Source organism: Vanessa tameamea, chromosome 29, assembly GCF_037043105.1.
Source record: "Vanessa tameamea isolate UH-Manoa-2023 chromosome 29, ilVanTame1 primary haplotype, whole genome shotgun sequence".
In the NCBI taxonomy this organism is placed as follows: Eukaryota; Metazoa; Arthropoda; class Insecta; order Lepidoptera; family Nymphalidae; genus Vanessa; species Vanessa tameamea.
In genome coordinates this window covers 2952264-2966529 of record NC_087337.1, presented here as the reverse complement: position 1 = coordinate 2966529, position 14266 = coordinate 2952264, and the positions used below count along the sequence as shown (strand labels likewise).

Here is a 14266-nt window from a genome sequence, read left to right as displayed (position 1 = left end):
CCTGCGTCACGCCTACGAGGCAGCGACGCACACACAGGAGGTATCACACCGATACCACACCCTACCTGGCCATATAAGGAAGCTTCTATCAAGGAAGAGAGAGCTACGCAAGCTGTGGCAGCGAACCCGCTGCCCCACGCTAAAGCGACAACTCAACCGCCTCAACGATCGAGCCACAGAGTCAGTAAGCGACCACCGATCCCGAACATGGGAGAGCACCATCGAGACTGCAGCAGACGACATGAAGTCACTTCATCGACTCAACCGCAACCTCACCAACTCGAGTGAACCTAGACGTCCACTCCGAGCGAACGATGGAACTCTACGATACCAGACAGCGGATCGCGCTGAGATCTTTGCAGCCACGCTAGAGCAGCAGTTCACACCGAACCCTGCTCGCTACCAGGCACACAGCACAGCAGTCGAAGAACAAGTTCGAGAATACCTGGCAGAACCACTGTCCCCCACCGATGACCCCATAGTCATCACACCGGGACAAGTACTACGGATGACAAGGCGTGCGAACCCACGTAAGGCCCCGGGGTGCGACGGAATCACAAACTCCGCCCTCCGCCACCTACCACCGCGTAGCATAGCCGCGATCACGCGGCTATTTAACGGAATACTCCGCACGGGCCACTTTCCATCTACGTGGAAGCAAGGCCGAGTCATCATGATACCGAAGCCCGGTAAAAACACACTTTTACCGGAGAGCTACAGGCCCATCACACTTCTGCCTACCATCTCGAAAATGTTCGAGAGATTGCTGCTTCAGCACCTACGACCACACATCGAACCTCGGCCGGAACAATTTGGCTTTCGAGCTGGACATTCGACCACGCACCAAATAGCGAGAATACTGCACTACGCCGCAGTGGCACTGAACAAGAGGGAGTTCCCAGTGGCAGTATTCCTCGATATGGAGAAAGCCTTTGACCGAGTATGGCACGAAGGGCTGCTATACAAGCTGGCTCTTCGACCATCCATGCCGAAGCGAATCGTACACATCATAGCGTCATTCCTGGAGAACCGACGCTTCCAAGTCGATGTTGAAGGAGCTCTGTCCACAGAGCGACGGATCACCGCCGGTGTCCCACAGGGAAGCTGCCTATCTCCGGTATGCTATTCCTGCTACACTGACGACATCCCACTGATGGACGGAGCCGTCCTGGCCCTATACGCCGATGACGCGGCGTACATCACCACCTCTATCAAAAGGAAGCAAGCTGCAATACTGATGCAGCTCATGCTATATCAACTTCCCGACTGGTTAGCCAAATGGCGGCTAACCGTCAACGTCGAGAAGACACAGGCGATCGTCTTAGGAAGAGCATCCAACCTACCATCTCCCCTCCGGCTATTCGGAAAGGAGATCCAATGGTCTGACAGGGTCAAGTACCTTGGAGTGACCATCGACCGAAGGATGAATATGAATCATCACGTCGCGAATGTGATCAACTTGGCGCGTGCTACACGTGTCAAACTATATCCAGTGCTGAAATCGCGCCTCCCTCTGCGCGTCAAAATCGGGATCTACAAGCAATACGTGAGATCACGCCTCACGTATGCCGCTCCAGCATGGTACGCACTCACTGGCCCTGCCTCGCGAAAGAAGCTGCAAGCGCAGCAATCTCTCACACTGCGGGCCATCACGAATGCACCACGCTACGTACGGAACACAACAATTGCGAGAGATCTCAAAGTCGAAACCGTCGAGGAATTTACCAGACGCCTAGCCACGAAGATGTTCATGCGTGCCGACCAGTCGGACCACACCCACATCAAGGATATGGCACCGCAGCACGCACGGCCACCTGACGGATGGGCGTACCCGAGAGAGCTCATCAACGATGACGCCCTCAGCGAGAGCCGACCATCGCGTCGCCTCCCGCCCGCTCCTCGACAGAACGTCGACCCAGCTGACACCACGACACACCAGCCCGGAAACAACGACGTCCGCTAACGATGCATCGAACCAGAGGTAGTCCCTACGGGGACTCATCCTACTGGACTCGGCTGCATCCAGGACGCCTACCTGCAGAAAAGCCCATGATCGCTGGTCGCTCGCTGGACCTCCCCGAACGGGGTCTCATCCGGTGCGCTTGATCGAATCATGAGTAATTCTGCAGAACCGGACAGGAGTGTCACACTAGCTGGACGCACTGAAACACCATCAGATCACATTCCAGACCTAAAGACGACGCCAACAACGCCAGGACAACTCACCAAAAGGAACACCACTGACGCAAAACCAGCGCCAGTTCCAACAAATCACCCGGCTCCTACAAAGAGCCGTACCCGACGAACCGGTCTGTACAATAGCGTCTCACCGCGGCCGACCGAAAGGAAATCCCAAGCGGGACTTATCCTGACGGCCCCGACCGCGAGCGAGGCGTCTAGACTACGTTTTCCACCCACGACCGCAGGTCGCTCGCTGGACCTCCCCGAACGGGGTCTCATCCGGTGCGCTTGATCGGATCGTGGGAGTCTACGCGGTCACGGACCAGACTCGCCGAAACAAACCACAACAACACAGAACACCGACAACCCGTCAGAATGCCGAATACCGCTTCTTCTCCACTCTCTCTACTTGCCACCCTCACCCATCTGCAGCCTTCACCGCCAACGATGGAACTTGATCTCAACGAGACACGCATACGCAAACACACACTTGGCAGCAGCAAGATGTCTCCGAACCTTCCTTCTGTACCACGACATCTGTCGTGCGCAGACATTCACAGAGCAGGTCGTTCGCTGGACCTCCCCTTACGGGGTCTCATCCGGTGCGCTTGATCGCTCTGAGAATGTACGGAGGACCAAGAGATGTCTGCAGCACACGCCACTAGGGTACTTCCACTGGAATTACCCGACCTCAACGACCCGTCCGTAGTAACGGGCAAATCACCCGGCTCCTACAAAGAGCCGTACCCGACGAACCGGTCTGTACAATAGCGTCTCACCGCGGCCGACCGAAAGGAAATCCCAAGCGGGACTTATCCTGACGGCCCCGACCGAGAGCGAGGCGTCTAGACTACGTTTTTTCACCCACGACCGCAGGTCGCTCGCTGGACCTCCCCGAACGGGGTCTCATCCGGTGCGCTTGATCGGATCGTGGGAGTCTACGCGGTCACGGACCGGACTCGCCGAAACAAACCACAACAACACAGAACACCGACAACCTGTCAGAATGCCGAATACCACTTCTTCTCCACTCTTCTCTACCAACCACCCTCACCCATCTGCAGCCTTCACCGCCAGCGACGGAACTTGATCTCAACGAGACACGAATACGCAACACACATTTGGCAGCAGCAAGATGTCTCCGAACCCTCCCTCTGTACCACGACATCTGTCGTGCGCAGACATTCGCAGAGCAGGTCGTTCGCTGGACCTCCCCTTACGGGGTCTCATCCGGTGCGCTTGATCGCTCTGAGAATGTACGGAGGACCAAGAGATGTCTGCAGCATACGCCACTAGGGTACTTCCATGGAATTACCCGACCCCAACGACCCGTCCGTAGAAACGGACGGCGAACAGGATACCGCAGTAGATAGGGCACGGCCCTAGGAACTGCCATCACCATTCCCCATTACCAGGGGGGTGCGTGAAATACTACGATCGACCGTTTTACTGTTCACCGCGCTCCCGAGCCGTACGCACGCGTTCCGCTCTCTCATATTTATATTTGCGTTGCTAATTTTTCATTAATTCTCTATAATCATGTCCGGTCGCGGTAAAGGAGGCAAAGTCAAGGGGAAGGCAAAGTCGCGTTCGAACCGTGCCGGTCTACAGTTTCCGGTCGGACGTATACACAGACTCCTCAGGAAGGGTAACTACGCAGAGCGCGTCGGTGCCGGTGCACCCGTGTATCTCGCGGCCGTCATGGAATACCTAGCCGCTGAAGTACTCGAGTTGGCCGGCAACGCCGCCCGCGACAACAAGAAGACCAGGATCATACCGAGACATCTACAGTTGGCGATCCGTAACGACGAGGAGCTGAACAAGTTGCTCTCGGGCGTGACTATCGCACAAGGTGGCGTCCTACCTAACATCCAAGCCGTACTTCTGCCCAAGAAGACCGAGAAGAAGGCTTAAACACTTGTGTGCGGTGACGTTGCGGAACGGTCGTCGTCGTCGTCGTCGTCGTCGTTATTGTAGTCATCAAATTTGTTATTATATACATTGCGATGTTACATGCGAACGATCGAACGAACGAACTCGTTCTTCATCGTGATAACGAATAAAAAGGCCCTTTTCAGGGCCACAAAATATATCTGATATGCATTAAAAAATGTTATGTTTCCTAAACGATTATGACGTCTCGACGTTGATTACATGTCATTCGATATTTTATACGCACCATTTAAACGCTCGTTGAACTCTTTAGTTGAACGTAGAGAATCACTACTAACACTAACACTACTACTGCTGCTGCTGCTATTACAGTGTACGCTACGACGATAGAATATATATACACATTAAAATTATTTTATTATTTACGATAATTATTAAATAATATTTCGATCTAAAATTTTCAATCATCATAATAACTATAACTGTCTGAGCTGTCTGTCTTATAGAGAGATGATATATTTTATTTGTTGTTATTAATAATATTTACATATAAATCGATTAGATGATATAAACATTCTAAATTTTAAAATAATATATTAATGATTTCAGCTTTAAGTCTATTCGTATAGTAATCATGATCATAGAGATGCGGTCGGTGGGGTAGGGGAAGGAGGAATATTTTTCGTATCGTTTTAAAACGAGAACCTAATAACACTCTCCCCCTCTCCCTCTACTCTCCGCCCCTCTCGTACTAAGCGCGACGATCGTTTCTGATTGGTCGATAGAGTTCTGCGTCTGTATGCCGCACCGTATGCGCGAACGCTACGCGTGCCGCGCGGGCCTTATTTAAACAAAATCCGAGAGTACGAAACGATACTCTCCAGTTTCGCTTGCGCTCCCGTACGGTGCGCACGTGTATCACACGAGATTAAGTTTCGATTGCATTATTGTGAATTTGTTTATTCGTCATCATGCCGCCTAAGACTAGCGGAAAGGCCGCCAAGAAATCGGGCAAAGCTCAGAAGAACATCTCCAAGTCGGACAAGAAGAAGAAGAAGCATAAGAGGAAGGAGAGCTACGCAATCTACATTTACAAAGTACTGAAACAGGTACATCCCGACACCGGTATCTCGAGTAAGGCCATGTCGATCATGAACTCTTTCGTGAACGATATCTTCGAGCGCATCGCCGCCGAGGCTTCTCGTCTCGCTCACTACAACAAGCGATCGACGATCACCTCGAGGGAGGTGCAGACTTCGGTGAGGCTTCTTCTGCCCGGCGAGCTCGCCAAGCACGCCGTGAGCGAAGGTACTAAGGCCGTAACGAAGTACACGAGCTCCAAGTAAACGAAGCCGTAGTAGAACGCTACGATTTATGAAGGAGATAATAATAAAAAGGCCCTTTTCAGGGCCACAAAGAGTTTCGATAAACAATAATTTAAAGTTTCAAACGATTTAGCCGTCGTTTATTATTATTATTATTATTATCATCAAATAACAATAATACTACATGTTTATTTATTAACATATTTAATCGATTAATTATATACATATATAATACACACATACATACTCTGATAAGATTCCTAATTATTAACATATACAAAAACAGTTTTCTTTTCTTTACTAGTCTTGAATCGAATTTTAATTAGAGATATATAATATATTTGATCGTCGTAGTTACCTTCCTGTAGAGCTGTAGCGCTGTAAGCTCGAAGCCGCCGCCGTACTGTCGATTCCGTCGATCTTCTCATTCATTTCGATCTCGTATCATATATATCCTGCGTTTAACTCGTTCGACGTAGGCCGATGATATCTGAAAGAATAATAATATTAATTCATTAAAAAATATATCTAATAATAATAATAACAACTCAAACATGAATTTTTCGCATTTTCGCATCGATCAGTGAACGCGTGAGAGAGAACGTGCATAGCGTAGAGAGAGAGACGGATATATCGAATCGTCATCGCGGCGGTCCCTCTAGCCGTAGTAGAACTCGTATATAAGCGAACGTTCCTTTACAAAAATTTTAATCCGTCGACTACGTTCCTTTCGTGCGGACGTGTCTAGAGACGTCTCTAAGTTTGTCATAATAAATTTTCGTTTCGTGCGTGTTCGTTCATTCATCGTCAAGGATGGCTCGTACTAAGCAGACGGCCCGAAAATCTACCGGTGGTAAGGCACCGCGCAAGCAGCTCGCCACCAAGGCGGCTCGCAAGAGCGCTCCTGCCACGGGAGGAGTGAAGAAACCTCATCGTTACAGACCCGGTACGGTCGCCCTTCGTGAGATCCGTCGTTACCAGAAGAGCACTGAGCTTCTGATCCGCAAACTGCCATTCCAGCGTCTCGTTCGTGAGATCGCTCAAGACTTCAAGACCGATCTCCGTTTCCAGAGTTCCGCCGTAATGGCCCTGCAGGAAGCAAGCGAAGCTTATCTCGTCGGTCTCTTCGAAGACACGAACCTGTGCGCTATCCACGCTAAGCGTGTGACGATCATGCCTAAGGATATTCAATTGGCGCGCAGGATCCGAGGAGAACGTGCCTAATTGCGTCTGCGTCGTCGTCGTCGCAGTCTCATTTGCACAATTCTACGTATAGAAAAAAATAAATAATAATAATATACGCAGTATTATATGCAGATAGACTGCAAGTAAACATATTCAAAAAGGCCCTTTTCAGGGCCGCATATATATCTAAATACAAAGAAAAAAAAAATTTTTTTTTTTTTTCGTCGTCCGTTTCAAACGTAACAAAGTCGTCACGAAAAACCTACTCACAAATAACAATAATTATTTTTATATCAAAATTATCATAAACACGTTACACATAATTCGAAATATCAATACGCACATACGTAAACGTTGTGTATTTTATACTATTATTGTAAATAAATATGTATATTTCAATCGAATACGAGAACGTGAGAGGTGAGTGTATGTGTGATTACATATATTATTACGATCTTATGACGATATATTGATCGTTAAGAGCATAATTGTAAATATTATTGCAAAGATATCAATTTTGAAGAACACAAAAATATCTCACCCCCCCCCCCCCCATTCTCCCGATAAACAAGACACATACATGAACTCCCCCCTTACCCCATCCCCTCGGCCGCCATCCCTACCATAGCTTTTTCGACTGCACGCTGTCTCTATCAGTCTTTCTCTTTCTATCTAATGGCACTTAGATATCGCCATCTCTTTCGCACACGGAGCGAACGACACGCATACGTGTGTAGTTAGTCGAGCGCTTATATATCAGTCGAGCGTAGAACGACGAGACTACCATAAAGTGATCGTCTCTGATCGACAGCGGACGGATTTCTGTACGTCTTTCTTTGCCGTTCAGATTAAACAAGACAAACCGAAGACAAGAAAATGACCGGTCGCGGTAAAGGTGGAAAGGGTCTGGGGAAAGGAGGCGCGAAGCGACACAGGAAAGTGCTCCGTGATAACATCCAAGGTATCACGAAACCGGCCATCCGTCGTCTCGCACGCAGAGGCGGTGTGAAACGTATATCCGGTCTGATATACGAAGAGACTCGCGGTGTCCTCAAAGTGTTCCTCGAGAACGTAATCCGCGACGCCGTCACCTACACCGAGCACGCGAAGAGGAAGACCGTCACCGCCATGGACGTAGTGTACGCCCTGAAACGTCAGGGACGTACTCTGTACGGTTTCGGCGGTTAAAATGTTTTCGATGTTTTATTTTGAAAAATTATACAAAAAAAAATTAATAATTTACAAATAATACTGCGAAAACTAAATATAAAAAAGGCCCTTTTCAGGGCCGCATATGGATCTGTTTATACATACTACATACACATTGAATACTCGTTTCAATCGTTCAATGACGTCTATTAAACATAATAACATAATACATATTAATAATAATACGAATATAAGAGTAAGAGCTCTAAGCGTGTAAAACGATCGTATAGATAAGATACGATGACGACTACGACGTAATACCGACCGATCGTTAACGTAGAATATACTTTACCATGCATCTGAATGAGTGTGTAATTTAATTTATTTAATTTTAAATTTCTGTTTACAATTCAAACGTTATTATATATGACTAATTATTCGTCTTCGTCGTCGTCGTCGTCGTTCTTTCGGCTCTACTTCACGCGCTACGAACGCGCCTCCAACAATATTTCGCACGCCTCGAGGCTCGCCTCTAAACGTAGCTCTTACACACGATTACTGTAGATTATTTTTATTATTTATACGATACTGTGGTCTCTCTTTCGAAACACGTATTATTTATCTATCGTAATAGTTTATATTTTATATATTATTCGATAAGTATTCACATATCAGACAACATTTTCTCGTGCTTCTTATATCGACTCGCGTAGTAGTGTGTTTTACGAACGTCGACTTGGAACACGCTAAAATTGTTAGTAAATTATCGAATAAGAGTTGCGCTTTTATACATTATCAGTGAGGTATCTTCGCTTTCAATATGTCGATAGAACGAAACGTTTAAAACGATTTTAATAGAATAAAATAACTTTTAAACGAGGCTCTAGGTACGCGACTAGAACTATAACGAATTTAAACGCGATTCGTACACATCGTTGTCGAACTGTGCTACGAATTCGACTTTCAAACGATCGATAGGTTCAAGAGGTATCTTTTTGTGTTATAGAACGGTCAAAAACTACTTTAAATTATATAAATATCGCATTCGAAAAGATACCTGTTAGTGAAAAGTTTTAAGCGTTCGTACGAGAAATTGTCTAGCGACATCGCGGTTCTCCTTACGGTATTGCTCGGACTCGACTTACCACTAGCGACCTCTCCGCCGCGTCGATCTCCGTCCGATATCAGACACGTTTTATATCGTTATACGTTGTTATCCCACGGTACAACTGCTACTACAACTATTAATATTTATCTTTCGTGTGATTGTGTAGTGAGTTTATTAAATAAAATAAAATAAAATGGCCGACACAGCTATAGCAACCGAAGCGCCGGCACCGGCGACCCCTGCGAAGAAACCGAAGGCGTCCGCGGCCGCCGCCGGTGGCGCCGCCGCCAAGAAACCGAAGGCGAAACCTACTCATCCTAAAACATCCGAAATGGTGAACAGCGCCATCAAAGAGTTGAAGGAACGTAGCGGTTCGTCGCTTCAGGCGATCAAGAAATACATCGCGGCTCAATACAAAGTCGATTCTGAGAAATTGGCTCCGTTCATCAGAAAGTATCTCAAGAGCGCCGTCGAATCGGGTGCACTGATACAGACGAAGGGCAAGGGCGCATCGGGTTCGTTCAAACTAGAGTCGAAATCGTCCGCTTCGAAGAAACCGGCGGGTGCCGGAATCGGAGGCGCGTCCGGCGGCAAGGCCGCATCCTCGGCCGCTTCGGGTAAGTCGAAGAAGGCGACGTCCTCCGCTCCCGTCGCCGGCAAGGGCGCCGCCGCGGGCAAGAAAGCGGCCGCCGGCGGTGCGTCGTCCGGTGCGGCGGCGGCGGCGTCATCGCCGTCCAAATCGAAGGCGAAGGCGACGATAAAGGATAAGAAAGCTGCAGCCGCTAAAAAGAAACCGGCAGCCGCTAAGAAGGCCGTCGCGGCGGCCGCTCCTTCGAAGGCGAAGGGCGCCGCATCGAAGGCGAAGAAGACTGCGAAACCGCCGACTAAGAAACCTAAAGCCCCGAAACCGAAGAAGGCCGCCGCCGCTACGCCGAAGTCGAAACCGACAGCTAAGAAAGCATCCGCCGCCGCCGCTAAAAAGTAAGTCGCCTGCAGCCGCCGCAGCGGTGATAATAACGATGACATCTTTCAAAAGTGTCATCATCATCATCTACAACAACAACAACAACAAAAAAAAAAAAAAACAACATCATCGATGACATACATTTGTCCGATCCCATCGCGTCGACGACGACGACGACGACGACGACGACGACGAAGACTGTGACGATGACGATGACGATGCAAGCGTGTGCGGCGCGTAAATCGCACGACAAAAAGCCCTTTTCAGGGCTAACATAAGTTTCACATAATAAACGAATATATTCGTCGTCGTGCGTAATAATCTACGACGACGACGACGAATAAGATGAGTTAAAGTTTCGAACGATACGATGAACAATTCCAAAACTAATTCTAAATTTATAAAATATAAAACGTAAACGGAAAGAAAAAAAAAAAATAAAAAAAAAATTTAATATTATATGATAAAAATATCCACATACCTCATTATCCATCTATAATATTTACAATCATAGAGATGGAGCAGCACACTCGAACGTCTTCAATTAAATTCAACAAACAAACAAACAAACAAACAAACAAACAAACAAACAAACATACGTACGTACATGTTTATTATTATTATATTTTATCTTTATCAAAATATATCGCTCGCACGCGAAACACGAAAAGGACACACCACCCGCGCGCCCGACTAATTTCACTTTATTAATATTATTTTTTATTTCGTTGTTATGACTCTTCCTTTCTTTATCTCTTTCTTTCTTTGTTCAAAAAAAAAAATAAATAAATAAATAAATATATACAATTTTTACTTCATTTTTCTATTCGCATTCGCATTTCGAAACCCCCCGACCCGCCCCGCCCCGCCCCGCCCGACTGCCCGACTCTCCCGAAACTCGACATCATTCATCGTCGTAATCTTAATACTATACTGTATACACTAATAAGAAACAGAAATTTAACAATTTACAATTTCAATACAATCAAACAGAGTCAGAGTCTCTCTCGATACCACCGCACCGATAGACGCGACTACGTTCCGAGTATAAAAAGGGGACGGAGTAACGCGACCGTTTTACTGTTCACCGCGCTCCCGAGCCGTACGCACGCGTTCCGCTCTCTCATATTTATATTTGCGTTGCTAATTTTTCATTAATTCTCTATAATCATGTCCGGTCGCGGTAAAGGAGGCAAAGTCAAGGGGAAGGCAAAGTCGCGTTCGAACCGTGCCGGTCTACAGTTTCCGGTCGGACGTATACACAGACTCCTCAGGAAGGGTAACTACGCAGAGCGCGTCGGTGCCGGTGCACCCGTGTATCTCGCGGCCGTCATGGAATACCTAGCCGCTGAAGTACTCGAGTTGGCCGGCAACGCCGCCCGCGACAACAAGAAGACCAGGATCATACCGAGACATCTACAGTTGGCGATCCGTAACGACGAGGAGCTGAACAAGTTGCTCTCGGGCGTGACTATCGCACAAGGTGGCGTCCTACCTAACATCCAAGCCGTACTTCTGCCCAAGAAGACCGAGAAGAAGGCTTAAACACTTGTGTGCGGTGACGTTGCGGAACGGTCGTCGTCGTCGTCGTCGTCGTCGTTATTGTAGTCATCAAATTTGTTATTATATACATTGCGATGTTACATGCGAACGATCGAACGAACGAACTCGTTCTTCATCGTGATAACGAATAAAAAGGCCCTTTTCAGGGCCACAAAATATATCTGATATGCATTAAAAAATGTTATGTTTCCTAAACGATTATGACGTCTCGACGTTGATTACATGTCATTCGATATTTTATACGCACCATTTAAACGCTCGTTGAACTCTTTAGTTGAACGTAGAGAATCACTACTAACACTAACACTACTACTGCTGCTGCTGCTATTACAGTGTACGCTACGACGATAGAATATATATACACATTAAAATTATTTTATTATTTACGATAATTATTAAATAATATTTCGATCTAAAATTTTCAATCATCATAATAACTATAACTGTCTGAGCTGTCTGTCTTATAGAGAGATGATATATTTTATTTGTTGTTATTAATAATATTTACATATAAATCGATTAGATGATATAAACATTCTAAATTTTAAAATAATATATTAATGATTTCAGCTTTAAGTCTATTCGTATAGTAATCATGATCATAGAGATGCGGTCGGTGGGGTAGGGGAAGGAGGAATATTTTTCGTATCGTTTTAAAACGAGAACCTAATAACACTCTCCCCCTCTCCCTCTACTCTCCGCCCCTCTCGTACTAAGCGCGACGATCGTTTCTGATTGGTCGATAGAGTTCTGCGTCTGTATGCCGCACCGTATGCGCGAACGCTACGCGTGCCGCGCGGGCCTTATTTAAACAAAATCCGAGAGTACGAAACGATACTCTCCAGTTTCGCTTGCGCTCCCGTACGGTGCGCACGTGTATCACACGAGATTAAGTTTCGATTGCATTATTGTGAATTTGTTTATTCGTCATCATGCCGCCTAAGACTAGCGGAAAGGCCGCCAAGAAATCGGGCAAAGCTCAGAAGAACATCTCCAAGTCGGACAAGAAGAAGAAGAAGCATAAGAGGAAGGAGAGCTACGCAATCTACATTTACAAAGTACTGAAACAGGTACATCCCGACACCGGTATCTCGAGTAAGGCCATGTCGATCATGAACTCTTTCGTGAACGATATCTTCGAGCGCATCGCCGCCGAGGCTTCTCGTCTCGCTCACTACAACAAGCGATCGACGATCACCTCGAGGGAGGTGCAGACTTCGGTGAGGCTTCTTCTGCCCGGCGAGCTCGCCAAGCACGCCGTGAGCGAAGGTACTAAGGCCGTAACGAAGTACACGAGCTCCAAGTAAACGAAGCCGTAGTAGAACGCTACGATTTATGAAGGAGATAATAATAAAAAGGCCCTTTTCAGGGCCACAAAGAGTTTCGATAAACAATAATTTAAAGTTTCAAACGATTTAGCCGTCGTTTATTATTATTATTATTATTATCATCAAATAACAATAATACTACATGTTTATTTATTAACATATTTAATCGATTAATTATATACATATATAATACACACATACATACTCTGATAAGATTCCTAATTATTAACATATACAAAAACAGTTTTCTTTTCTTTACTAGTCTTGAATCGAATTTTAATTAGAGATATATAATATATTTGATCGTCGTAGTTACCTTCCTGTAGAGCTGTAGCGCTGTAAGCTCGAAGCCGCCGCCGTACTGTCGATTCCGTCGATCTTCTCATTCATTTCGATCTCGTATCATATATATCCTGCGTTTAACTCGTTCGACGTAGGCCGATGATATCTGAAAGAATAATAATATTAATTCATTAAAAAATATATCTAATAATAATAATAACAACTCAAACATGAATTTTTCGCATTTTCGCATCGATCAGTGAACGCGTGAGAGAGAACGTGCATAGCGTAGAGAGAGAGACGGATATATCGAATCGTCATCGCGGCGGTCCCTCTAGCCGTAGTAGAACTCGTATATAAGCGAACGTTCCTTTACAAAAATTTTAATCCGTCGACTACGTTCCTTTCGTGCGGACGTGTCTAGAGACGTCTCTAAGTTTGTCATAATAAATTTTCGTTTCGTGCGTGTTCGTTCATTCATCGTCAAGGATGGCTCGTACTAAGCAGACGGCCCGAAAATCTACCGGTGGTAAGGCACCGCGCAAGCAGCTCGCCACCAAGGCGGCTCGCAAGAGCGCTCCTGCCACGGGAGGAGTGAAGAAACCTCATCGTTACAGACCCGGTACGGTCGCCCTTCGTGAGATCCGTCGTTACCAGAAGAGCACTGAGCTTCTGATCCGCAAACTGCCATTCCAGCGTCTCGTTCGTGAGATCGCTCAAGACTTCAAGACCGATCTCCGTTTCCAGAGTTCCGCCGTAATGGCCCTGCAGGAAGCAAGCGAAGCTTATCTCGTCGGTCTCTTCGAAGACACGAACCTGTGCGCTATCCACGCTAAGCGTGTGACGATCATGCCTAAGGATATTCAATTGGCGCGCAGGATCCGAGGAGAACGTGCCTAATTGCGTCTGCGTCGTCGTCGTCGCAGTCTCATTTGCACAATTCTACGTATAGAAAAAAATAAATAATAATAATATACGCAGTATTATATGCAGATAGACTGCAAGTAAACATATTCAAAAAGGCCCTTTTCAGGGCCGCATATATATCTAAATACAAAGAAAAAAAAAATTTTTTTTTTTTTTCGTCGTCCGTTTCAAACGTAACAAAGTCGTCACGAAAAACCTACTCACAAATAACAATAATTATTTTTATATCAAAATTATCATAAACACGTTACACATAATTCGAAATATCAATACGCACATACGTAAACGTTGTGTATTTTATACTATTATTGTAAATAAATATGTATATTTCAATCGAATACGAGAACGTGAGAGGTGAGTG

At 46.2% G+C, this 14266-nt stretch overlaps 7 protein-coding genes across 7 annotated transcripts; all 7 read left to right on the top strand.

The window, feature by feature from the left end:
• Positions 1 to 3647: 3647 nt before the first annotated feature.
• LOC135194350 (histone H2A) lies at positions 3648 to 4097 on the top strand. The gene has a single exon (XM_064219678.1). The coding sequence runs from the start codon at positions 3721 to 3723 to the stop codon at positions 4093 to 4095; it is 375 nt and encodes a 124-aa protein (XP_064075748.1). The 5' UTR covers positions 3648 to 3720; the 3' UTR covers positions 4096 to 4097.
• An 868-nt stretch (positions 4098 to 4965) lies between these two features.
• LOC135194351 (histone H2B) lies at positions 4966 to 5483 on the top strand. Its single transcript, XM_064219679.1, has one exon. It carries the CDS (start codon positions 5046 to 5048, stop codon positions 5418 to 5420), a length of 375 nt encoding a protein of 124 aa, XP_064075749.1. The 5' UTR covers positions 4966 to 5045; the 3' UTR covers positions 5421 to 5483.
• A 706-nt stretch (positions 5484 to 6189) lies between these two features.
• Positions 6190 to 13903, top strand: LOC135194279 (uncharacterized). The gene is made up of 2 exons (XM_064219591.1): positions 6190 to 6615; positions 13439 to 13903. The coding sequence occupies exons 1-2, from the start codon at positions 6213 to 6215 to the stop codon at positions 13876 to 13878; spliced, it is 843 nt and encodes a 280-aa protein (XP_064075661.1). The 5' UTR covers positions 6190 to 6212; the 3' UTR covers positions 13879 to 13903.
• LOC135194355 (histone H4) lies at positions 7183 to 7834 on the top strand. Its single transcript, XM_064219683.1, has one exon. It carries the CDS (start codon positions 7461 to 7463, stop codon positions 7770 to 7772), a length of 312 nt encoding a protein of 103 aa, XP_064075753.1. The 5' UTR covers positions 7183 to 7460; the 3' UTR covers positions 7773 to 7834.
• On the top strand, positions 8917 to 9920 carry LOC135194347 (histone H1B-like). The gene has a single exon (XM_064219674.1). The coding sequence runs from the start codon at positions 9035 to 9037 to the stop codon at positions 9824 to 9826; it is 792 nt and encodes a 263-aa protein (XP_064075744.1). The 5' UTR covers positions 8917 to 9034; the 3' UTR covers positions 9827 to 9920.
• On the top strand, positions 10903 to 11352 carry LOC135194349 (histone H2A). Its single transcript, XM_064219677.1, has one exon. The coding sequence runs from the start codon at positions 10976 to 10978 to the stop codon at positions 11348 to 11350; it is 375 nt and encodes a 124-aa protein (XP_064075747.1). The 5' UTR covers positions 10903 to 10975; the 3' UTR covers positions 11351 to 11352.
• Positions 12221 to 12738, top strand: LOC135194352 (histone H2B). The gene has a single exon (XM_064219680.1). It carries the CDS (start codon positions 12301 to 12303, stop codon positions 12673 to 12675), a length of 375 nt encoding a protein of 124 aa, XP_064075750.1. The 5' UTR covers positions 12221 to 12300; the 3' UTR covers positions 12676 to 12738.
• Positions 13904 to 14266: the final 363 nt, after the last annotated feature.